Here is a 27,339-nt window from a genome sequence, read left to right on the forward strand (position 1 = left end):
TTCGACGTCACTCCCTCAAAACCCCGCCCGCAGAAAACAAATCTCTGCATTGTAATTGGTTTTGCCAGACTCAGGGCACAGTGTTCAAAACGTTCTCAGATCCGAGGCCAGACCCACTCGCAGCTGAAAAATTTCGGCGTGGCGCTGGTTTACCAGGCTAGAGTTTCCCCTCACCCCTGTTGCCACCAAGGGCCACGTCTGAGTGCCCTGTTCCTTCCAATCTTCTGAGGTATCGTTCATCGGAGCCAGACTAAATTACTCCGGTGTCGCATTTAGGCTGGTTTACCAGGCCAGGGAAACTCCCTTCTCACTTGATGTATGATTTATGATCCAGGTCCGTGCTGGAGCCACTGTACCGGGACCTGCTGGCCCAGCCCGTGGTGTGGTCGCTGGGCAACAGCTGGGTGCGGCCGGACGAGGCCGTGTTCTCCGAGCTCGACCCCGAGCAGGACGAGACCGCCGCCGCCGTCACCAGATACCTCCAGAGCTCAGGGATGCACCTGGCACAGGTGAGTTACCCAGGCTCCGCCCTCGCAGTGGAGCAACACCTTCGGCTCAGCTACACACACTCAGTCTATGTGTGCATTCCAATATGTGACCTTGCGTCCTCCACCTGTGCTTGTGGCCTCACGTTTTGCTGATGCCCCACCTCCGTGGAGAAAACAAATAACTTTCCCCGCTGTCAGCGTAGCCAAAACAATGTTTGGGGGACTATTCTTTATTCACCATCCAATGTCCATACTAGATAATGACGTTACAATTGAGTTTTTGCGAGATATTGAAATATAATGCTTTTGTCAGTGATGCCATTATGACATATTACTTCCTGGTAGGAGGCCACAAGCACAAGTGGAGGACGCAAGGTTGCATATTGGAACGCACACAAATTGTTTGTTCACGTACATTCGGGTTCCCTCGACAGCGGGTAACTCCACCCACTTTGTCGGGAACGAATCAACTTTGAACATTTCCAACCGTCCTGGGTAGAGGCACGTTCAAGGCAGTTACGTTGTTTTAAGCAGAGACGTTCTATTGGGACTAAGAAATGTTTGGTTTGAACTTTGGCTCAGCCCGTTCTGCCCACGACCTGTAGCAAACTAAGGGAGGTGGGTCAACCATGCCTTTTAAGAATGTTAGTTGTTATGCTCTTGGTCAGACCAAGTCATGAAGAGATTTGAATGCCTACCCATCTGTCTGTATATCTATCTATCTACACAGTAAATGTTGCGGTGTTGATTCAACACTTAGAGAGTTCATATAAGTCCAAATTATGTCAAATCAACTCTCTAAGTGTTAAATGAACACTGCAGAATTTACTGTGTATCTATCTATCTATCTATCTATCTATCTATCTATCTATCTATCTATCTATCTATCTATCTATCTATCTATCTATCTATCTATCTATCTATCTGTCTGTCTGTCTGTCTGTCTGTCTGTCTGTCTGTCTGTCTGTCTGTCTGTCTATCTATCTATCTATCTATCTATCTATCTATCTATCTATCTATCTATCAGGTACCGGCCTCTGTGGATGCGGTGTTGGCGGCGTACGTGGGCGGCGGCTCGGGCGTTTCCAAGGCGACGCCGGCCTTCGTGCGGCAGGCACTGCGCAAGACCAAACACAAGGGCGGCGCTCAAGAGAAGCTCCAGCTGCTGGAGTTCGTGCTCAGCGACGCCGGATACAGCGATCTGATTGGTCTAGAGCTCCTGCCGCTACAGGATGACACGTTCACGGCGTTCTCGTCCTCCGTGAGCGAGAAGGACGCCGTCTACATTTCCTCCGAGGACTACCCCAGGTATGCATGCCAATTAAAATATATATATATATATATATACGCCGTCTACATTTCCTCCGAGGACTACCCCAGGTATGCATTAGTCTACATCTCCTCGGAGGACTACCCCAGGTATGCATGCCAATTACATCTCCTCCGAGGACTACCCCAGGTATGCATTAGTCTACATTTCCTCCGAGGACTACCCCAGGTATGCATTAGTCTACATTTCCTCCGAGGACTACCCCAGGTATGCATTAGTCTACATCTCCTCCGAGGACTACCCCAGGTATGCATGCCAATTACATCTCCTCCGAGGACTACCCCAGGTATGCATTAGTCTACATCTCCTCCGAGGACTACCCCAGGTATGCATTAGTCTACATCTCCTCCGAGGACTACCCCAGGTATGCATTAGTCTACATCTCCTCCGAGGACTACCCCAGGTATGCATTAGTCTACATCTCCTCCGAGGACTACCCCAGGTATGCATTAGTCTACATCTCCTCCGAGGACTACCCCAGGTATGCATTAGTCTACATTTCCTCCGAGGACTACCCCAGGTATGCATTAGTCTACATTTCCTCCGAGGACTACCCCAGGTATGCATTAGTCTACATTTCCTCCGAGGACTACCCCAGGTATGCATTAGTCTACATCTCCTCCGAGGACTACCCCAGGTATGCATGCCAATTAAAAAAAAAAAAAATATATATATATATTCTTTTTTTAGGGGCTTTTATGCCTTTATTTTGACAAGACAGTCAAAGATGGTGACAGGAAGCGAATGGGACAGAGAGACAGGGAAGGATCGGGAAATGACCCCGGCCGGACTCTAACTGGGGTCCCCACGGGTGGGCATGCAAGCCCGAATGTGGGGGACTTAGCGCGCTGCGCCACAGTGAGCCCCTTATGCATGCCAATTTTATTATATATGTTTCTTTTAAGATATGGTCTTTTAGGCATTATTACTGACAGAATGTTTGAGAGAGGAATGAGAAAGGAAACGTTTGGGAGAGTGATGGGGAAAAGTCGGCAAAGGACCCGGGCCGGAATCGAACCCGGATCAGCCGCGTAGCAGATTAGTGCCCTACCGTTAGCGCCACAGTAAGGCTGCCACTTTTATTTTTACTCAAACTTACCGCAGCCATGGTCTAATGGGGCACCTAAGTCACACCCTCTACTTCCTGGTTCATGGGGCAGTAAGTTGCAAAAAAATTGAATGGAAGTGAACGAGGCGAGTTGTGGTGGATTTGTGGTGCATAAGTGGAGGTCCAAGGTTTGGATTGGTGTCAAAAAAACACTCATTTCAAGTCCAGTCATTATTTTTTGCCTCCCTCTGCCCCATGAACCAGGAAGTAGAGGGCATGACTTAGGTGCCCCATTGTTAAGGAAATGGCCTTTAGATCAGAGGGTTGCAGGTTTGGATCCAACCCTCCCACCCCTTATCTTATTCCATGGCCGAAGTGCCTTTGAGCAAAGCACCTAACCCCATGAAGCACCAGGGACTGTAACCAATACCCTGTACATAGCTGTAAGTTGCTTTGGATAAAAGCGTCAGCTAAGTGTAATGTAATGTAACATTGCATTAGAGATACATCACATTTAGCTGCTTTCATCGCAAGCAGTTTACAGATTGGTTATTACAGGGTGTTGGTTACAGTCCCTGAAGCACTGGGGGGTTAGGTACCTCGCACAAGGGCACTTGCCAAGAATGAGGTCATCAGTATCGATCACATGAAACAAAGGTATACATTAGAGTTAATTTGCGTGAAGTTTATGCACCAAGGTATTATTTGAGGTAACCTGCATGTATGGAGACTAGGGGTCGACCGATACAGGTTTTTTAATGGCCGATGCGATACCGATTTCTTTTTCATCACCCTTGGCCGATACCCGATTTCCGATACCTGATATTTGGGGCCGATATGGGTTGAAAAAAAAAAGGTTGAAAAATGACAAATATTCCAGGTGACAAGTTGAAAATAAACATTCCTTTAACATTATCAAATTGAGGTAGAACTTATAACATTTGTTAACACTTGTAACATTTAAACACCCAATCAAGTAATAAAAAATAAAGTGTCTTGGTGCTTTAAAAAAAAAAAACAAATGACATAAAATAATAAATATTGCGTATCGGCCAAAACCACACTCGTATCGGCCGATACCGATACACTTTTTAAAAAATGCAAATATCGGCCCCATACCGATATATATATATCGGTCTATCCTTAATGGAGACACAGACACAAAGACCAAAAGTATGCAATGGTTTTTCTTCACAGCAAAGGATACATACAGATACAATCCATCACACAGGGCATGCTGCCCATTTATCTAGTAAACAGCATAGTCTGGCTAAAAAATAATAAACACTTCAGGAGGGGAATGCCAGCATACATATTGAGATCTGTGCAATCTAGACAGACCAGCCCCTAGTAGGTATGACTAATGGTAACGGAGTATTCCAATTTGGCCTTCCTTCATAAAACAGACGCAGGCACAGATGCACCTGCCCTGTAAAACGTGTCGTTATATATACGACTTTAATGATTTTGCTGAAATGCGCCATACAAATCAATGTGAAAATGAATAACGCCAGCAATTCTGCACACTTACTCCTAACCTCCCTGTGTCTGTCTATCAATCTATCTATCTCTTTCTTTCTGTCTCTCTCCATCTACCTCTATCTCTCTCCTCTCATCTCTCTCAACCTGATCCTCTCTCTCTCTTTCTGTCTGTCTCTCTCTGTCTCTCTCTCATTTTATCTCACATCCTCTTTCTCTTTCCATCTGTCTCTCTTTATTTCTCTCTCATCTGTCTCCCTTCTTCACTCCACCCCTCTCTCTCTCTCTCTCTCTCTCGTCCTCTCTCTCTGTTCCCATCTATCTCTCCATTTATTTAACATCTGTCTCCCTTCTTCACTCCACCTCTCTCTCTCTCTCTCTCTCTCTCTCTCTCTCTCTCTCTCTCTTCCCACTCTCCTTCTCTCTCCCTCTATCCTTCATCTATCACCCTCTGTCTCTCATTCTGCCATCCCTTTCTTTCTTTCTTTCTTTCTTTCTTTCTTTCTTTCTTTCTTTCTTTCTTTCTTTCTCTCTCTCTCTCTTCCCACTCTCCTCCCCCCCCTTTCTCTCTCTCTCTCTCTCTCTCTCTCTCTCTCTCTCTCTCTCTCTCTCTCTCTCTCTCTCTCTCTCTCTCTCTCTCTCTCCACTCTCCTTCTCTCTCCCTCTCCCTTCATCTATCACCCTCTGTCTCTCATTCTGCCATCCCTTTCTTTCTTTCTTTCTTTCTTTCTTTCTTTCTTTCTTTCTTTCTTTCTTTCTTACTTTCTTTCTTTCTTTCTTTCTCTCTCTCTCTCTCTCTCTCTCTCTCCCTCTCTCTCTCTCTCTTCCCACTCTCCTTCTCTCTCTCTCTCTCCCTTCATCTATCACCTTCTGTCTCTCATTCTGCCATCCCTCACTTTCTTTCTCCCCCCCCCTCTCTCTCTCCCCCTCCTCAGGTCTCTCTATCCTGGCCTGGAGGGGAGGTTTCTACTGGAGAGCCTCAGCCCCAGGGTGATGGATAGACTAAAGGAGGCCGCCAAAACCAGAGGTAAATCTCCTCTCCTCTCCTCTCCTCTCCTCTCCTCTCCTCTCCTCTCCTCTCCTCTCCTCTCCTCTCCTCTCCTCCCTCCTTTCTTCCCTCCTCCATTTTGTCCTCCCTCTTTCTCTCTTCTCTTCTTTTTTTAACGATGGGCTCTGCATCTCAATATGGGGTGCTTAAACTCATGGCTTTGTGTTTTTATGGCCCCGTTGCCGTGTGCCTAAAGTGTAAATCTCAACACTTTTCAGAAGAGGAATCCTGAGAGAGAGACACTCACACTGGGACCTGGGCAATCTGTTTGCCAGGCCACACTCTAGTAGTCTTGCTTCTGGTCAGGACAGGGGCAATACAAATATCAATGTTTTATTTTGTTTATCAACACGGTGTTGTGAGGGGCAAGACACTGGCAGCAAACCACACATTTTTTGACTGACAGCGGTTTCCAACAATCAGAGGTTGAGTTGTGCACAGCTAGTTTCGCGCAGTCAGGAGAAAACAAACATTTAGAACCCGTGTATAGTTTCTGAGCTCTGGAGAAATCGGGAACTCCGCCCACTTTGTCGGGAAGCGATCAACTTTGAGCAGCTCCAACGGACCTGGGTAGAATCGTATTCAAGGCACTGACGTGGTTTAAGCGGAGACGTTCTATTGGGACTAAGAAGATGTTTGGTTTAAACTTCGGTACAGCCTTTTCTGTCCTCGACCAGTGGCAGACCAAGGGAGGCGGCTTAACCAGGCCATTTGGGAAACGTTATTTGTTATCATCTTGGTCAGACCAACATCTCGGTACAAGATTTGAAAGTCGATGATAATCAGGCAAGCAATCTGTACCTCAATGAAACCATTTGAATTTGATCAGTTTATATACGCAACTGGGAATTGTGCTCGGAATTCAGCAAATGTTGATCATATTCATCTGCTGAGCACTTAATCATATGTGACTGCAACCCATGTGGGTTCTTATTAGGGCTGGGCAATATGGAAAAAATATATATCACGATATGGATTACTTTATATCACGATAACGATATATATCACGATATAGCACAATTACATAGGTTTTCAGTTATTCTCTTTATTTGCTCTTCAATTGTTCATGTCGCAAAACAACCTTTCTTTTAAAGTTGATCTTTTTATTGTTATTTTTACAGTTACATGAACTTATAGTGTGTATTGTGACAACATGAAATGTAATTTGATGATATTCAACTGTATACAACTGATAAAATTACTATCACGATATAAACGATACAGGAGAAAGGTCACGATATACACTTTTATATCACGATAACGATATACATCGTCATCTTGCCCAGCCCTACTACTTATACACTAATACTTGAGCTTAGCGGAATAGCATCTTTCCTAAAATAAAATAGGTCTAAATCGCCCACTTTCTCAAACAGTATGCCAACATGTGCACTGTCATCAGAAAAAAACACCTGTGACACACACGTACGCATGCACACATACACACACACACGCACACACACACACACACACACACACACACACACACACACACACACACACACACACACACACGCAGGGATGTAAACACATCCACCCACACACACATAAACACACACAGGGACGTACACACATCCGCCACCACACACATAAACACACACAGGGACGTACACACATCCGCCCACACACACATACGCCCACACACATGTCCGCCCACACACACATACTTAGCCTAATGATAAAGAATTCAGCTTAGGCCAGCAGTCTGTGCCTCTGCTGCTTATTTACGACCCTGAGATCAGAGGGATCAGTAACGTGAGCCACTTCAGGGTCATTCCACGCCAAATCAACAGGGGCCCGCACACTTAGGTCTCAAAAAATTCTGAAAATATTACCAAGTGTACCCATGGTACTTAAGAGAAACACTGTACATTTATTTGAATGTAAGATGTATACTCTCCGTGTTACAGCCAATTTTACTGGGGGAGGGGGGGTGCCCATTTTGTTCACACTCATTTTTTTGGCAAAGTTCACAAGCCCGTAGCTCAATAACTAAACCATGTAGGAAGCTCACATTTGGCATGCCGGTACATAGATAGTAAAAAGTAAAAAGTACCATGGGTACACTTGGTAATATTTTCAGAATTTTTTGAGACCAAAGTGCGCGGGCTCCTGTTGATTTGGCGTGGAATGACCCTTCAGCCTTTCAGGAGCCAGCTGTAGGCCCGGGCCAGATGGGACCACAACGAGGGGCTGTGATGTTACCTAGTATGAAAGTTATTGCGACCATACAGCATGTTATCTGAGAAAATATCAGGTCCTCATGGCAAAGACAGGCTTGCTGATAATGATGACAAACACATTCAGAATACACATTTCTTAATGTGTAGTTGTTGAGAAAAAAGTATTCGCTAATGGCCGTGAAGTCCATATGCTTGTCATCCAAATGACCTGTCAATGTAGAGACCTAGCCAGGCCATGCCCTTCTAGTGACGCAACACCTTCGGCGTTGCTTCTAGTCAGGTCAAGAGCAATGTAAATACATTTCTGATCCCTAAAAATCGGGAACTCCACCCACTTTGTCAGGAATCAATCAATCAGTAGCAAACCAAGGGAGGCGGGTCAACAATGTTGTTTGGGAAATTATCATTGTTATGCTCTTGGTCAGATCAAGTCTTGAAGAGATTTGAAAGTCGATGATAATCAGGCTAGTAGAGGCCCACCCCATGCAAAACCCTCTCCCACACTAACTCACTCCTCTGACGTCATGATAAGCTGTGTCTCAGAATAACTCAGGCTGCGTTTATATGGTGATTGACGATAAAAACAGAAGACACAAAAGTAGCGTCTCGAATTCAATTTTTCGATGCCTTTTACACACCAGGGCAATTGCGAGTGGAAATGTCAAAATATTTTGTCAGAGGAAGTCAGGTCTAACAAAACACAGCACACGTGCCTCAAAGAAGTTAGTATCAAACAAAGCTAAAAACAAAGCTAAAATCAGAAATGAATGAGTAATCAGTAATGTAGGCAATGTTATAGCATTAGGTTTGTGTGGGAGAAGTTTTGGCGGAAGAGCTACAGTATGCCCCTGGCCTTTGGGCCACATTTGTACCTAAAATAGTGTTTCTCAACGGGAGTGGTACAGCCCCCCAGGGGACCCCCAAGGGGAGCCGTTGAGAAGGATATAGTTGAGAGGGGCTGGTGCTTAGTGGTCATTGGAGGCATTAGTCCATTTAAATGTGTTAATGGTAAGGGGGCATTGGCAGGCTTATGATGAAGTCAAGGGGGCGTTGGGAGGCTTAGGGTGAGGTCCAGGGGGGTGTTTGTTCAAAAAAGGTTGAGAACTCCTGACCTGAATGTTTGGGAGAATCAGATTCCCTGAAGCTCTATCTTCACCCCACACACACACACACACACACACACACACACACACACACACACACACACACACACACACACACACACACACACACACACACACACACACACACACACACACACACACCCTCAACCTCCCCCAGGCAACAGGGGTGCTGCTTGACGGGGAAACAACCCCAAAATATGTGTCAGGTCTGGGCTTGGCCAACGTCTGAGCCTGCCTGTAGCCTGGTGGGTGGATCGCACCTCAGTTGAGGCCAAGTTGATACCAGGCTTTTAAATAGTACATCAAGGTGTTTTACAGATTTTGCCAACACATTATTGAGTGTGTATTTAGTGTGAGTGAGTGTGTGTGTGTGTGTGTGTGTGATAGCCTTTCTGTTCTCACAACCGTTCATTCTAACAAGTCACCATTATACACAAATCCACCTATAAACCCACATACAAGTTACATGTAAGTAAATATGCATGTAAGAGCTATGTGCGTAACCATTACTGATACTTACAAACATTTATATATATATTTATTGTTAAGTATCCCTTTTGAAAATATTTTGTTCTTTGATTTTGTCCTCCCTGTTTATTTATTTATTTTTATATTTTCATCACTAATTTATTTTATTATTTTTTTCACTTTTTTGTGCTGATGTGTCATTTCAATTTGTCCAGTTCAGCAGATTCTGTGGGGCTGCTCAGGTAAGTATGGTGTTTGGCCTGTCCGTGTGTCCGTCTGTGTGTGTGCCAGACAACAGACAGCAGGAAACTCTGGAATGGAACTTGGAACCTGGATCTGGAGTTCTGTTTGGAGTCTGCTGCTCTCTGTCAGTTCAGACACATTCTAATGGCCGTGATCACAGTTAGCCCATTCAGGCCGACTGAGAACCGTGCCGGTGCCCGTTCCCGCACCTAATTGCGAACCGGCCGTCGTATTCACGCCACAGATTTTAGCGTTCGCGAACCGGAAAGTTGGTTCGCTTCGCAATGTGAACCGCAAAATACTAGGTTTTTCTCCGCAAACCGTGACGACAGCGTGGCCGTCACCAGGTTAATCCAGGTAACACAGTCATGTGCGGAAAAAGTTCAGAGCCCGTTATGAACACGGGCAGTTGGCAGATAAGCACTTTAGTGCCGAATGTAACTGGTGCGGGCACCGGCACCGGCTCCGTTCTGGTTGGCCTGAAAGCCCTAAGAGTGTGTGTCTGATCAGAGGAATTAACCTGTAGTAAAAATCAACAAATCTAAATTGGACAAAATCTCAACTTACATTCTTCTGAGAGCATGATTCATGGTGTGGCTTGAAGATATCTGTGAAGGGCCGTGTGATCAACTCACTCAAGCACAGTCTTTAAACCATAACTATTCAATGCTATGTGTGTGGTCTCTGTCATATCTATTTACTGCATCTGCTATCAACAATAGATCCCATTACCGGAATGTTATGGTCTCTACTACAAGTACCATAGCATTCAATGAAGTGTCCAGTGTCCATCTATTGGTTTTTATTGAACATGTTTTGTTTACCCTGCATGGCATTACTGACACTCTTGATCACCAACAAAGACCATTGTGGAGTCACATCAAACCACAGACTACATGGTGCACTAACAATTAGGGCTGGGTAAAATAATCGAGTTAATCGATAATCGATCTAATCGAATCGAAATTCACATAATCGATTCACAGGGCACAAAATCGATTTTTTTTTTTTGCTTTTTCTTTTTGTTCTTTTTGTTTAATTTATGTCTATGGAAAATACCCAGTAGGTATTAGTCAATTAGGCCTAGGCCTACTTATTACAAATTAGCAATCTGTTAACACTGTCAAGCCACAAAAAAAAATAGGCAACAGCATCTTTTGGGGGAAATCCTGGCACCAAGAAGGGAACGGATTGAATTGATTCGGAATGAATCGAATCGACTTCAATCGTGATTAATCGATTCAAAGCCCTAAGAATCTAAATCGAATAGATACAGGAACATGGCTGCGATACCCAGCCCTACTACCAATACTAGCAAACCAATGGAATATCACTGCTTTCTATTGTTTCACATGAGGGAGGGTACTTCTCAATTATAATATTATGCCAGTCATTATGTATTTCTATAATCAGTATTAAAAAAATGTAGATGGAAAGGCCAGTGATGGTGATGGTGTTTTTAGACAATCAAGCCTTCCTATGAGGCTACACATGTCCTTCCTAACAAAAGGAAGATATCAGAAAATAACAATTCATTTTTATTTAATACAGAAGAAAGCTATCAAAGATGTGGATATTTTTAAATGTTTTATTTATGTGCAATATAACTATTTATATGTATCTTCAAGTTCAGAGACTCTTGGCACTTGCCCAATACAGTTTTTCTCGATTGGTTTGGCTAATTTCTTGGAACTGAGATGACATTCCTATAACCATTGGTTCAGTTGGGGGTTTTGCATCTGAACTCTTCACATGTCCTTCCTAACAAAAGGAAGATACCTCCCAAAACACTTCACTCTTTTGTCAGCACTAAACCTTCTCCCACTTAAATAGTCAGTAGCATAAAATTGACATATATCCTTCTCAATTGCTTTGGCTCATTTGCATTCATTTAGTCTGTTTTAACTGGATGGTTCAGCATGACAACATGGATCCTCATCACTTGCTCATATCACTCCTAAAACAGTTTACCCGTGTGTCAAAACTAAATTCCTTCCACAGAATGACGTTTGAAAAAATGCCAAGTAACAGAGGAAACTGTAGTACACGGTTGTAAAATTATTTTCTACAAACTAGTAAAAGTAACTTACAATACCATCTGGCCTGTTGAACACTGTCATGAATTTACAGTTTACAGTAATTAAATTCTTAAAATATTATGCCCTTGACTGGATTGACAATTGTGTAGACTACTTTGCATATCATGACTTACACAATGAAATCATGCTGACATGTTGCTGAGTGACGTGCTTTAAACGTCGAAACATGTCCCATTTGGTAAAAGATAAGAAAGGTCAATTTATTTAAAAAATGTGCTAAATATATGCTAGATGCGCTCTGTTTGTCTGCACTTGAACATAGCCATCTGCAGAGATGTACTAAGAGACATCTGTGTGCTTCTCTGCAACCAGAGATTCTTTGAGATTTGATGAAAGCAATGAGAAATGCCATTCTGTTGTGGGAAATTGAAAGTTGGTTTGAGGATTTGTCCGTGTTGTTTTGAAAATGTGATCTCAGTTTCGAGAAATTAGCCAAACCAATCGAGAAAAACTGTAAAACAATTAAGGTCTGCCTGAGGATGCTCCTAAGGGGGACGCTCTTCTTAATAGAACTGCACTACACATTTCCTCTTGGAACCTCTCTCATCTGTGTGCTTCTCTGCAACTATCCATTTCAATATCTGTCCATGTTGTGGTCTTTAGTTATCATTAGCCCCGTGTCGCAAGGTTCATAGATTATAAGGCTGCTGAGGTCTGATTGGTTCGTAGCTTTTAAGGCTGAGGCCTGATTGGTTCATAGCTTTTAAGCTTGATTGAATTACAGTTACCACAGACTAACAATAATGGCATCTGCAAGAGACCAAATACCTCCCTTCCAATTTCTGTATTGATTTTAGACATTACATTACATTACTGTTTTTCTACCCTAAAGATAATTGTTGTGGCGACAAAATTAGTATAAAAAGCAAAGACTCAATTCTCAAGACTTGGGAAAATATATAATAGACATATACCGTATGTTGACTTCTGACATGAAACAGTTCAAGTGATACAGTATAAATCAGTCAACTGCAAATATGTACTGGGTTGTGTTGACAGATCACTGATTACAATTGATATGATGTCTTGAAACGTGGGCATCAAATTAAAAAGAAAACTGTTTCAAAGACGTGCAAAATGGCATTGTCATTCAGTGTAACGGATGCCTTCTGCTGCTGACTGTTCATGTTTTTTTGCAGTTACAGTCGGCGGAAGGTGTCCGTAACACTGAATGAAAAAGACGTCTTTGACCCTTGTATACCTTTTCATTGATTCCTATCCCTGTTCCATCCATTAATCAAGCACATCGCTCCACACACACCACACAAGAATGAGTGTTTGCCGTTTTTTTTGTCTGTGTGAGTGTGCAATCCAGAGCCCCGTATGGTTGGGTAGTTGCCCTTATTTGGGCCATTTGACCTGATATGATTTTGCTAAAGGATCTTGTTTTTCCGTGTGTATCTAAGCTGCATGCCTTTGCAATCTCACGGGTGATTGGAGTTGTGCACTGAATGGACTTATCATAACACGGCCGTCTGTGTGAGAGCAGCATTGGCATGTTGTCAATAGTACTGGTCTTTCCCTCCAACACCATTTGAATGATAAAATTATGCATATACAGTAGGAATCACTTGATCTATTCAACATATATGTATTGAGTACGTGATTAAGTACTGTAACTGTAACAATTTAACAATTTCATTTGTTTAATGTGTGTTTAACATCAGCAGGAGGGCTCAATGAGTTATTGGGCAGATTTTTCAGTAACAGCCCGCCCCCCCCAGGCACATAAGTCATAAAATATGTCTCTACAAGCTTATCGATTTAGACTGACTTGTGTTTTTATTACCTACCGCTAATGAATATGGGGCAGATGGTGGGAAGAGATTTACATGCACCACTTGACTACTCCTGTACTAAAAAATAGGTCAAACAGCAGCTCAAGAATTTTAAACACTCTGAGCACTCAGACTATGGTAACAAGCTGCTTATATACGCAACAAGTTGTACAAACTTAAAATCCCTATTTCAGTTGAATTTTCGTTAACACTTAATTTTAGGAATACATCTATTAGCACTAATACATACAATGTGTCTGTATAAGTAACTTTTCGCAAATGTCTTATTCATGCACAATAAGGGATTTATTACCAATTTAACCTTAGTAAGGACCTAGTAGGCCTTAGCGTTTGCTTAGTACATGCCTTACAAGTTACTTATGCAGGCATTAACATTGTATGTATTAGTGCTAATAGATGTATCCCTAAAATAAAGTGTTACCAATTGTATTTATTATTTTATCGAATAGATGTTTTTGCTACGTCTTCAATCACCTATGTGTAGAAACAGTTAACTGCTTCATATATTTTATAATTTACAAAATCAGTAATCAGTAGTCGCTGAAATATTAATATAACTGTTTGCATGTGTTGTGTTTTACAGGAAGACCGTGTACTCAGGTGCAAGTGCTCACTCCCGAGCGCTCAGCTCGACTCATCAAGGAGATCCTGACCACGGCTTGGTCCTCCTCCAGGGATTTCGCCGTTCCTTGGACGCCCGGAAACCAGGAGAAAAAGCATCCAACAAGCACCTGGCTGAAGATGGTGTGGAAGCACCTCTACATCAACTTCGCAGACGACCTCAGCATGTTCGAAGACATGCCTTTGATCCCCAACATGCCCCTTGACGAAGCCAAGGGGGCTTCTCTGGATCTGCTGCGCCTAAAGACTCCATCTCCCATCATGCTCGTGAACGAGGAAGAGGGCCCCCTTCCTGAATGCATGCTGGAGGTCATGAAAAAGACTGGCGGGGTCGTCGTGAAGAAACTGGATCCGTGCCTGCAGCACCCGCTGTTGATGAAAAACTACATCCACCCCTCGTCCCCCAATACACTACTGCAGATAATGGACAGGACCTCCACTCAGAGGCTGACGAGTCAGGTGTCCACCCTGACCTGGAAGCAAAAGATTGCCTTGCGGAGCTTCCTGGCCGGACTCTCCGACGTCACGGACAAAGAGAGGCGCATCATCGTGGAGCTGCCGATCTTCGAGCGGGTCGGCGCAGCCAAAGGCAACCGCTCCTTCACCTCCCTGAGAGGCGCCAGGGCCATACACCACTCAGCCAAATACCCTTCCGATGTGAAGCTGTCCATCAACGTGGTGGACAGCAGTGACGAGGCGACCATACGCCTGGTGAAGATGCTGAATGTCGAGCAGGTGAAGAGCACCGAGTGCCTCAAGGTGATCATACAGGACTTTGAAAAGGGCTTCTACACTAAAGACGAAATTAGCAAAATCATGATGTGGGCCCTGACCCACTTGTCCTTCCTGAAAAACGAAAACAAGACCGTGATTAGCCTGCTGTCCTCTCTGAAATTCATCCACACCACCTCCACGGCGAAGCCCGTCGCGGCGACAGACCTCTTTGACCCGGAGCTGGAGATTCTCCAGGACTTGTTCTACATGGAGGAAAAAAGCAGATTCCCACCAAACACATACACCACGTCCCCTGACATCCTTCACTCCCTGAGGCAGCTAGGCCTAAAGAACGAGGTGCAGCTGACTGAGAAAGATGTCCTACAGGTGGCACATAAAGTCGAGGAGTTGCAGGGAAAGACCAAACCTGACTGGAACCCACTGATGAAGAAGGCAAACACTCTACTCACAGTTCTCAACAAGCAGACGAAGCTCATAAAGTCCTCAGACGGTCAGGCCACCCTGCAGAAACTGAAGTGGGTGCCAGTGTGCAAAGACAGACCTCTGAATTACCCCAAATCCCTTGCCTGGCGGGGTGACGACTGCAGCATTGGCTCCTTCTCAGAAATGTGTGATATATCGCACGCCGTGCTTGTGGGGTCTTCCGTCGCTCTGGCTGAACGCACTTCTGCCGGCATGAAGAAATCTCTGAAGTTGTCGATCGAGCCACAGGTCGATCAGGTGCTGCAGCACTTAAAAGCTGTGAACGACTGGCACAGATCTCAGGAATTCACAACAGACGACTGGTACCAGTTTCAGCAGATACTGTGTGAGATATACGACTTCATGCAAACACATTTGGAGGATGCCAGAGAGGCTATGAAGTCACTGCCTTTTGACTGGGTGTGGACTGGCAAAACCTTCTCATCCCCAGGTCACACAGTGCTCAAACCACTTCCCGATTTAGATCTGCAGCCTTACCTGTACTCGTTGCCAAAAACCATTGCAAAATTTCACAAGCTTTTCAAGTTCTGTGGGTCAGTAGAAGAGGTGGTTCCCAGTCACGTGTTTGAAGTGGTGAGAACAATAAGGCAGAGGTGCGAAGAGGAGATGACAAAACGAGAGAGCAGACAGAACCTCATCCTCTTGGTCAACATACTGCGGTGGCTTTACAACAGTCAAATATCAGTCGATGCAGACATGCACGTTCCCATCCTGAACTACAAAGAGCCCACCAAACTGGTGATGAAACCCATCCACGAGTGCACCTACTGTGACATCAAAGTGGACGACTTGAATGATTTACTTGACGACGTTTCTGAGCCAATTATACTAGTGCACGATGACATCCCCATGAAGACCGCAGAATGGTTGAAAGTGCCATGCTTGAGCACCCGACTGATCAATCCTGAAAATCTGGGCTTCGAACAGTCTGGTCAAAGAGAGCCTCTCACCGTGAGAATAAAGAACATTCTTGAGGAGTACCCTTCTGTGGCTGACATTTTCAAAGAACTCCTTCAGAATGCAGACGATGCCAATGCCACAGAATGCAGCTTCCTGATTGACATGCGGAAGAACCTGGATATACGAGAAAACCTCCTAGACCCAGGAATGGTCATATGCCATGGGCCTTCGTTGTGGTCGTTCAACAACTCTGTATTCTCCGACACTGACTTCCTGAACATTACCAGATTGGGTGGCTCCATGAAGAGATGTGAAGCTGATAAGGTTGGCAAATTCGGCCTCGGGTTCAACTCCGTGTATCACGTCACAGACATTCCCATCATCCTGAGTAGAGAATTCATGATCATGTTCGACCCAAACATTAACCACATCAGCAAGCATATCCGTGACAAATCAAACCCTGGAATCAAAATCAATTGGAGCAAACAGCAAAAACGCCTGAGGAAGTTTCCCAATCAGTTCAAGCCCTTCATCAATGTCTTCAATTGCCTGCTTCCTCTCTCTGAAGAATCACCATACAAATACAACGGCACCCTGTTCAGACTGCCCTTCAGGACAGAGCAGGAGGCGTCATCGAGTGAAATCAGCGGCGTGTACTACAACACAACAGACATCTACTCGCTCGTTGATGAGTTCAGCATCTGTGGCCACAGGCTGATTCTCTTCACGCAGCATGTCGGCACCATGGTGCTGAAGTACCTGAAGTACGAGGAGCCTAATCCAGCCTTGGCACAGGACGTGGTGACCATCAACAAAAGTGTGTGGTCGTCGAAAGCGTCCTATGGTCCTCTGAGCATCCTCAAGGCAGCAGCAAAGGTCATGAAGAAGGTGGCAAACACCAACAGAGTCCCAGCAGATATCCCAAAGTCTGGCTGCATCATACGGATCGTGGTGGAGGAGTATCACAACGTTTTCAGGCGCATCGTTGACCTCCACTCTCCGCTGTTCAGAGGCTCTGAGGAAGACCCGTCCTCGTACTTTGAGCTGGCAGCCAAGGGTGTACAGAGCAGAAGAAACACAGACGAAATGCCTCAGAAAGGGGTGGAGGTGTCCAGTTGGCTCATCTGTTCCTGCATGGACGTGACCGAAGCCCTGAAGTTCTCCCTAAGTGAGAGTGGCCGACGGCTTGGCCTGGTACCCTGTGGCGGTGTTGCGGTGTTACTCACAGAAGAGGAGAACAGGAAATGGACGATGAAGACGAACTCGACAGCAATCGGTGAGGTTTTCTGCTACTTGCCTCTCCGCATCAAAACCGGCCTCCCCGTACACATAAACGGCTGCTTCGCAGTCACGTCCAACCGCAAGGAGATTTGGAAGACGGACACCAAAGGCCAGTGGAACTCCATCTTCATGAGACATGTGATCGTCAAAGCCTACCTGGCCGCACTTAGCATGCTGCGCACAATGGCCGAAAGTGGAGAGCTGCTCGATTACAGCTACTACGCTGCCTGGCCTGACCCAGGCGCTGTTCATGATGACTTCACGCTGATTAGCCAAGGTGTCTACCAAGAGATTGCCAAAGGCGATGACAGTGACGGTGCCAGGGTGTTCTCTGACGGCAAAACATGGGTGTCCATTAAGTACATAAGGTTCCTGGATGAGAGTCTGCTCAGCAGGCCTGGCATTGGACCTGCGGCCTTCAAGATCTTCTTGAAGTACCTGAAGAAGTGTGGCTCCAAGGACCTGTGCGCTGTTGAGCTACCAGACTGGGTCAGGGAAGGCTTTGAGGACGCAGGCTGCAAGGGGAGGCTGATGGAAAACACCCTGACAGAAAAGCAGTTTTTCACCGACGTGTTTTTCCCACACATTGAGGACATCGACCAAGAGCTGAGAGACCCGCTCATGCAGTATGTGCTGAATGACAAATTGGACGAGTTCTCGTCCCTGCTTAGAGAGACCCCATGCATCCCGTGCTGTGGCCCATTCCAAAAGCTGGTTTTGCCGTCTCGCCTCATTCACCCAGAGGGTAGAGTGGCCAAGCTGTATGGCACGCATGACGGCCGTTTTCCAGAGGGAACCACGAAGGACTACTTACACCCAGTCTGTCTAGTGAAGCTGGTGCAGCTCGGCATGGTGAAAGACGACCTGTCGTGGGAGGACCTGATAGAACGTGCGGAATCTGTTCTAGAACTCAACGAAAGTGATCACTTAGCGGCCTGTCAGAGGAGCGGAATACTGCTGAGCCTCGTAGATGAGAAACTGAAAGTAAGGGACGCTCAAGCAAAAGAGCACCTGGAAAAGTTGCAAAGCATTAAATTCCTGCCTTTCCTGACCAAACCGGCAGGCTTCTCCCTGCCTTGGCATGGGAATAACTTTTCTCCCTCCACCATGTTTGCAGCCACAGAACTATTCATCACAGACCACCAAGACACAGTCTGCCTGATGAAGCCAATTCTGAATGAAAACTCCCCATCGTTCAAGGGCTGTGGTCCAATCACATTAGCCGTGAAAGACTTCCTTGGCCTCATAAAACGCCCTCCTACAAATCTGGTCATTAGTCAACTTGGAGAATTGTCCAAATCATTTGATGGCGTCACACTGTACCAGGAAAACATCACAAATGCCTGCTACAAGTATCTACATGAGGAAATGATGCAGGACTCCTCTGCAAAAGAGGAAGTCATGAAAAAGCTGAAAACATTCTGCTCGATTCTGGTGGAGAACACCTATGTGGTCCCGTCAAAAGTGGCCTTCCAACTGAACTTCGACGCCGCACCGTATCTCTATCAGCTCCCCAACAAGTACAGAAACAGTTGCCGAGAGCTTTTCGAGAACGTCGGAGTACAGCCAAGCTTCACTGTGGAGAACTTTGCAGCAGTCCTTCAGCAAATAAAAGAAGAGTGCGGGCGTGGGCCTCTCACCGAAGACAACTTCCAGCTCTCCAGGAGAATCATCAGTGAGGGAATATGGGGCCTCATAAGGGACAAAAACCAAGAGTTTTGTCAAAGCAATTACGGAGATATTCTCCTACCAGATACTCTTTTCGCCCTTCAGCCATCCAGGTCGCTATGTTACAATGACTGTCCATGGATTAAAGTGAGAGACACGGCTGTTAAGTATTGCCACGGAGACATCCCTCGAGAGGTGGCCGTGAAACTTGGAGCGGTTCCAAAAAGACACAAAGCCTTAGAGAGGTATGCATCCAATATCTGCTTCACTACGCTTGGAAGCGAGTTTGGGCAGAAAGAGAAACTGACGAGCAGAATTAAAAGCATTCTTAACGCATACCCATCAGAGAAGGAGATGTTGAAAGAACTGCTGCAGAATGCAGACGACGCCAAGGCGACAGAAATTTACTTTGTGTTTGATCCGAGGACCCACCCCACTGACAGAATCTTCGATGACAAATGGATCCCAATGCAAGGGCCCTCTCTGTGTGTTTACAATAATCAGCCCTTCACAGAGGACGACGTGAGAGGAATTCAGAATCTGGGGCGAGGTACGAAAGAAGCCAACCCTGGCAAGACTGGGCAGTATGGAATCGGCTTCAACTCCGTCTATCACATCACAGACTGTCCGTCTTTCATCTCAAACAATGACATCCTGTGCATCTTTGACCCCCACGCCAGGTACGCCCCAGGGGCAACGTCCGTCAGCCCTGGGAGAATGTTCCGAGATTTGGATTCTGACTTCCGATCTCAGTTCTCTGATGTCCTGAACCTGTACCTGGGAGACCACTTCAAGTTGGACCGCTCCACCATGTTTCGGTTTCCCATCCGCTCAAATGACATGGCCAGAATGTCAGAGATCAGCTCCGTTCCTGCCTCTGATCGCATGGTCCAAAATCTCCTGGATAAGCTTAAAACCGACGGCGCTGAACTCCTCATGTTTCTGAATCACATGGAGAAAATATCCATCTGTGAAATACAGCAAGGCACAGGTGATCTCAAAGTCCTGTATTCTGTGACTGCTAAAATCACAGATGGTGATCGGCTGAAACGGAAACAGTTCCATGCATCTGTCATAGACAGCGTGACAAAGAAAAAGCAACTCAATCAAATTCCCGTTCAGCAGATAACCTACACAATGGACATAAAGGACTCAGATGGGAACCTAACCTCTTGGCTGATCTGCAATCGATCGGGCTTCTCCGACATGGAGACGGTCTCAAAAGGTGTCATCTCAGCCCACAAAAATGAAGATATCACTCTGTTCCCGCGAGGAGGTGTGGCCGCGTGCATCAGCCATAACTACAAGAAACCGCACAGAGCCTTCTGCTTCCTCCCCCTCTCTCTTGAAACAGGCCTCCCGTTTCACGTCAACGGCCATTTTGCCCTGGACTCTGCCAGAAGGAACCTCTGGAGGGATGACAATGGCGTTGGCGTGAGGAGTGACTGGAACAACAACCTCATGACGTACCTGATTGCACCGGCTTACGTGGAGTTGTTGGTTCAGCTAAAACGACGAACCTTCCCCGGCCCCGATCCCACATTGACCATAATGCAAAGCACCCCTATACATACAGTGAAAGACATTCTGAGGAAGTTCCTGTTCTTCTTTCCCGTCAACAGGATTGAGATTCAGCCCGACTGGTATTGCCTAGTGAAAGCAATCTACAGTTCCATTCACGAAGATTTGAAGAGATTGCTGCCTGTAGTGAGGGCGCCACACATGGACAATGCTGACATACACTCGTCCGTGTTCATCTCGTGGGTCAACACATCAACGTCCATTAAAGGCAGAGCCTTCTTTGACAACCTACTGCAAGATGAGCTTCAGCATCTGAAGAATACAGAATACAATGTCTTGAGTCGCAAAAGTGTTGCAGACAACATCTACCGTCTTAAGTCCTTGCTATTGGACATTGGCTTCAACCTAGTCTACAGCTGTGACGAGACGGCAAGCCTGTATCTTTGTCTGGAGGATTCTGGGATACCAGTGCACTATGTGACGTCAGAGGACGTTCGCCACTTCCTCACGACGTTCTCACACCCAGACACGTCCTGCCAGGTGGGCAAGCTGCCCTGTCGCTTGCAGCAGTCCAACTTCAAGCTCTTTCACAGCCTAAAGCTGCTGGTCGACTACTGCTTCAAAGATGTGGAGGAGAGCGACATCAGCATAGAGGGCCTGCCACTGCTTATCACTGTGGACAACATACTTCAGGTGTTTGACTCCAAACGACCAAAGTTTCTCACTCCACATTACGAACTCATCTCGTCCCGAAAGGAGATGTTCATGAATACCATGTACATGAAATACAGCAGTGTCTTATACAAGGCAGGTGTGGCAAAGCAGTTTGACATCACCAGCTTTGGAGACCTCCTCGGTTCTGTCCTTCCACGTGAATACCGCACGAGGATGTCCGTGCGATGGAAAGACAACTACGCCAGCGAGTCGTGGCTGAGAAGCACGTGGCATTTCATCAGTGAGCAGGTCACTCCAAAGGAGGAGCAGACCGACATTAAGCCAAAGTTCGAGATGGTCCTAGACATTCTCAAAGACTGGGCCTTGCTACCGGGCATCAAGTTCATGGTGTCCAGCAGCAAGCTGGTGGTGCCTGAGCATGACGTGTTGCTTCCCTTGAGTCTCAGCTATGCAGCGATATTTCCCAACGGTCAGAATGACAAAGTCTTCCACACACTAATGAGAGCAGGGTGCATTCAGCTTGCTGTGAACAAGATCTGTGCCAAGGAGAACCCGCTCTTAACACTGCTGGCACAGCACACTGCTAACATAGACAGCCCATGCAGCATCTTGAAAGCCCTGGAGTACATGATCCAAAACGCCTCTTTCAAAACTAGCACTTTAACTGACAAAGACTTCGAGTCGCTTTTGCTGTACTTCAACTGCAACTTGGCAAGCCTTTCCGAAGATGATGCGCACACTCTAAAACTGCTGCCCTGCTACAAGGCTGTCAGTGGTAGATACTTAAGCATTGCAAACTTTGCCTCATGTTATGTACTCACGTCGACCATTCCCTCTGCTGACATGGAGAAATGGGCCCACACTACATCGTCTACTTTCCTTGTGGACAACCCACAGCTGAAAGAGCTCTACAGCTTCCTTGGGTGCACACCCATAGATGACCTTGAGGTCTACCTGAAGCATCTCCTTCCAAAGTATGACATCTTGACCTACGATGCCAAAATCCAACACTTGGTCTACTTGAAGGAAAGACTGCTAGCCATGGAGGATCCCTCAGCCATCAAAGATCAACTCTACGAAAAACTGGAAAGCCTGTCCTTCGTATATGACAGCATGAACAGACTGAAACCTGCCAAAGCATTCTTTGACCAAACTGTGAGGGTCTTTGAGGTGATGCTTCCCGCCAAATCATTCATACCCAACGACTTTTTCAGAAAGCTTGAGCATGTGTCAAAGCCAAAAAACGGGACCTCCTTTCATACCGCCTGGATAACATTCCTCCGCAACATAGGTCTGAAACACAACGTGTCGCAATCACAGATTCTGCAGTTCGCAAAAGAAGTCAGTATAAAGGCCCCAACTGAAAACTGGACCAAGGAAAAGACACAGACTACTGTCGATGTTCTCCTGAACCACATATTTAACGAGAGAGCAGACCTGTTTGAGGGCAATTTCCTCAAAGAACTCGCCATGATTCCATTTCTATGCCCCGAGCGTGCCCCTGCTGAGCTGGTTCGATTGCACCCCCAGTTTCAGGAGGTCAACAGCAACCTCCCTCTGATCCGATTCAGCGGGTCCCAGGTCAACCCGAAATTCAAACAGACAGACATCATCCAACTTCTCTGGACATCGTGTCCCATTCTGCCAGAGAGGGCCACTCCAGGAAGCATTAAAGACCAAGAGGGAAGCTCCCTGGCTGGACAGGAGCAGCTGGACCTGGTCCTGGCGACGCTGAATGTGAACTTTGACCCACCTCTGGAGAAAGTCATAAGCAACTGCAAAAATGTGTGCAACATTTCCAGTGTCGACGACGACACAGTGAAAACTAGAAACAAAGTCTTGAGGTCTTCCTATGAGTTTCTTAATGCAGATAAGAAAGACTTTCGCTTTTTGCTCAGAGGTGTAAGTTTTGTAATGGTGGAAGACGGTTGGAAGCTTCTTAAACCTGAAGAAGTTGTCATCAATTTGGATAATGAATCAGACTTCAAACCATACCTGTACAAACTCCCTCTTGAACTTGGCACATTTCACCAGCTTTTCAAAATGCTAGGAACTGAGGATGTTGTGTCAACAAAACAGTACATCGAGGTCCTCTCACGCATTTGCAGGAGTTCAGAAGCCAAGCGCCTTGACCCTAATGAAATGAGAACAGTAAAAAGGGCAGTTTCTGGACTTTTTAAAAGTCTCCAGAACGATCCAGTAGAAATCCGCAAAGACCTCGATAGCCTCAAAGACTTGACATTCTACCTGCCCAGTCACGACGGCCGTCTCACCAAGTCAAACACTCTGGTGTTCGACGACGCTCCACACTACAAGAGCAGAATCCAGGGCAACGTCGGCGTCCAGATGCTTGTCGACTTGAGTCAGTGCTACCTTGGCAAAGATCATTCACTCCACACCAAGCTGATCATGCTGCTCCCTCAAAAGCTGAGGCCCAGATTACTGAGTAGCATTCTGGAGGAGCAGCTGGACGAGGACTCGCCCAAAATGTGCCAGTTTGGCGCCCACTGCTCGCTGCAAGGTCGCCTCCAACTCCTCCTGTCCTCAGAGCAGTTCATCACGGGAATGATTCGAATCATGAAGCACGAGAATGAAAACGCTTACATGGTAAACGAGGAGAAAGCCATCAGACTTTGCAAGGCTTTGTGCGAGGGCCTGAAGGTGTCCTGCTTCGAGAAGCTGCAGACCACTCTGAGGGTCAAAGGCTGCAGCCCCATCCCGCACAGTCGCAGCGAGACTCTCGCCTTCCTGAAGAGGTACGGCACGTCCGTCATCCACCTCTACATCCAACACTCGGACAGCAAAGATATCAACTTCCTCCTGGCCCTGGCTATGACACTGAAATCCGCCACAGACAACCTGATATCAGACACCTCCTATCTCATCGCTATGCTGGGGTGCAACGACATCTACAGGATCACGGAGAAACTCGACAACCTCGGCGTGAAGTACGACTCCACTGAGCCGTCGAAACTCGAGCTCCCACTTCCCGGAACGCCGATACCGGCAGAGATACACCACATCCTCCTCATGGACCCGTTGAATGTGTTCTATCCAGGGGAGTACGTGGGGTACCTTGTGGACTCGGAAGGAGGAGACATATACGGCACTTACCAACCAACGTACACGTATGCAATCATTGTCCAAGAGGTGGAGAGGGAGGAGGAGGACAACCCCAGCTTTCTCGGAAAATACTTTCAAATCGACATTGGCTACAGCGAGTACAAAATTGTCAGTTCCCTTGATCTGTACAAGTTCTCCAGACAGGATGAAAACACGCATATCAAAGATGGTGCCCCATCTACACCCGATAGCCCCTCAGAGACAACCACCAACACCCCTGGACCACGGATGGTTCCTCCCCTGTTTATGGGCAAGGAGAACCACAGAGCGCCTCCGTCTAAAGGCTCCCCGAAGAAGATCAAACTCAACGCCATCCCAGAGATCCTGAGGGAGGTCACTTCGGTCATCGAGCAAGCCTGGAAACTCCCTGAGACCGAGCGGAAGAAGATCATTCGCCGACTGTACCTCAAGTGGCACCCGGACAAAAACCCGGAGAACCTGGACATCGCCACGGATGTGTTCAAGCACCTGCAGAACGAAATAAACCGCATGGAGAAACAGAGCCAGGCGGACATGGCTGCCGACAGGGCAGCGCGAAGGCCCTTCTCCACGTCATCAACTCGCTTCCAGTCGGAGAAGTTTTCGTTCAAGAGCTTCTACACGTCCTGGAACCAGGAAGCCACTAGCCACAAGTCGGAGCGTCAGCAACAGTTTGGGAGTAACTTCACAAGCGGCACCGGCGGCGGCGGTGGTCCCGCACACACCAATCGCTTCTTTGTGCCGCCGTCCTTCAAGTCCGTGGGCAACCCGGTGGAGGCTCGCCGGTGGCTGAGGCAGGCCAGGGCCAACTTCTCGGCCGCCAGGAACGACCTGCACAAAAACGCCAACGAGTGGGTGTGCTTCAAGTGCTACCTGGCCACCAAGCTGGCGCTGATCGCAGCCGACTACTCGGTGCGAGGGAAGTCGGACAAGGACGTGAAGCCCACCGCGCTCGCCCAGAAGGTGGAGGAGTACAACACCCAGCTAGCGGGCCTCGCCCAGGACGTGAACATCCTGGAAGGCTACGGCGTCGACAGCTTGAGGACGCGCTACCCGGACCTCCTGCCTTTCCCACAGATCCCCAACGACCGCTACACGTCCGAGGTCGCCATGAGAGTCATGGAGTGCACCGCTCGAATCATTATCAAGCTTGAGGCATTCGTGCAGCAGAAAATGTAACGCAAAGCAATGAAGACAACCCCCCCCCCAACCCCCACCCCACCCCCCTCTGAACTGGAAAGCTACAGTACAGTAAATGCAAGTTGAATAACTAAATTAAAAAAAAAATGCATAAAATGCATACAGTCTTCAAAGAAAAGTGAATGATTAGCTCAATGCTGTAAAAGCTGGCAGGTTACACGCAGGTTACACATGACTTTAAAGGGGTATGCCACTATTTTGGGGCTTAATACAGTTAAAATCGTTGGCTGGAGTTTATAAAGGTGGTAAAGTGTCTTATTTTTCATGTGAAGCGTTGTCTTGCTTTAAGACAAGTTAAAAGAGGGAGTATGTCGCTAAGCTAGTGAAAGTCAATGCATCCATGTAGCATTGCTACATGCTACACGGATCCATTGACTTTCACTAGCTTAGCGACATGCTCCCTCTTTTAACTTGTCTTACAACAAGACAACGCGTCACATGAAAAATAAGACACTTTACCACCTTTATAAACTCCAGCCAACGATTTTAACTGTATTAAGCCCCAAAATAGTGGCATACCCCTTTAAAGAAAAAAAAGTCAAGTCAAAAGTATCCTTCCCTTCTGGCAGCTTAGATGTGCGCACTCTGCCAGGTGAGTGGTACTGCTGAGCTCTCGTGCTTGTTGTAAATATCTATGGCTCCATGCATTGTGATGACACTGGAAATGATGATGAAGCAAGGTTGCTTTGATTGGTTGCAAAAAGAACAATCTTTCACAAAAAAAATGGAAGCTGCAAGAATGTGTTAAAAATCTGCAGTGTACATACAGTACTATACAAGACCCAGCAATACTTATTGTATTTATTTTTTTTAACCAAAGTTTTGTTGTGTTCAGTAGATTTGCTGTCAGGAAGAAAAAAAAAATCAAAGATGACAACAAAGTGCTGCTTTTTTACTTTTACCTTTTACCTTTTTTGAAAAGTGTATATTTTCCTGCCATAGATTATCGAATGAACGTTTGAACATTTGTATTATTGTTCAGCATGTATTTGCACTGCGGTATGGTAAGGAGCGCTTGTGTGATTGTAGATGGCTGGGAAGGCCTGTCCTGGGCCCTTGTGTTTAAACAGCTCTTCCTTCGCAATACCCTTCCCTTCATACACCCATGGACAGAATTGTCATTTAGCATTTACATACATACAGTCAGGGGTGAAAGTAGACAGGTGCGCACCAGTGCGTATGTGACGGAGGTCATCTTGCACCTGTTCACCCCCCTCGGGGATCGAACGTGCGACCTCGTCAACTACAACGGTCCGGCAATGGGAGACACAGTACGATACCGCTGGGCAATGGGAGACACAGTACGATACCGCTGGGCCAAGAGACTAGTCTCTCGGCCCAACGGCACGAGACTGTATGAGGCTATCGGAGGGAGGTTTACCAACGTTCCACGCCAACTCTGTGCTAGTTAGCCTCCGTTACACGTACTGTAGCACCGGTATAAAATGTACAGCCGGTGCGCAGTACCGGTAAGAGGAAAGGGCCAAAAACCTACATTTGAAAACTATAGTAAGGTGTGCTATTTGAGCAGAAAACACATACAGTACAACCACACTATGCCAGTTGAGACAAGTGTCCTTTGAAGAGAATAGCTACCCAAAATAGTAATGCAACAATATACTTATAGATATACTTGAAGTGTTTGTATTGTTTGCGCTCTCTTTCTGATGTTGGCATTGGAATGGGGGTTGTTCCAAAGAACGTCTTTGCAAAATGGAATGGGGGGGGGGCTTTAGCACCGGTAAGACATGAAAACTACTTTCACCCCTGCACAGCATACATTACATTACACACGCGTAGATGCTCATCAGTAGAGTGTGGTCAGTAGCCTCACAGGATCCTTG

The 27,339-nt window shown here is 46.4% G+C and overlaps 1 protein-coding gene across 1 annotated transcript in view; it reads left to right on the top strand.

Annotated features, from left to right (window-relative positions):
- The window catches only part of sacs (sacsin molecular chaperone), a 78,042-nt gene extending 52,535 nt beyond the window's left edge, over window positions 1-25,507 (top strand). The window contains exons 13-17 of the mRNA XM_063205850.1: window positions 335-509; window positions 1,516-1,796; window positions 5,281-5,372; window positions 9,384-9,410; window positions 13,893-25,507. Of these exons, the coding sequence (XP_063061920.1) occupies window positions 335-509; window positions 1,516-1,796; window positions 5,281-5,372; window positions 9,384-9,410; window positions 13,893-25,474 (12,157 nt within the window). The 3' untranslated portion in view covers window positions 25,475-25,507. The remainder of the gene's footprint in view (window positions 1-334; window positions 510-1,515; window positions 1,797-5,280; window positions 5,373-9,383; window positions 9,411-13,892) is intronic.
- The last annotated feature ends 1,832 nt before the right edge of the window (window positions 25,508-27,339 follow it).

This window comes from Engraulis encrasicolus, chromosome 8 (assembly GCF_034702125.1).
Source record: "Engraulis encrasicolus isolate BLACKSEA-1 chromosome 8, IST_EnEncr_1.0, whole genome shotgun sequence".
In the NCBI taxonomy this organism is placed as follows: domain Eukaryota; kingdom Metazoa; phylum Chordata; class Actinopteri; order Clupeiformes; family Engraulidae; genus Engraulis; species Engraulis encrasicolus.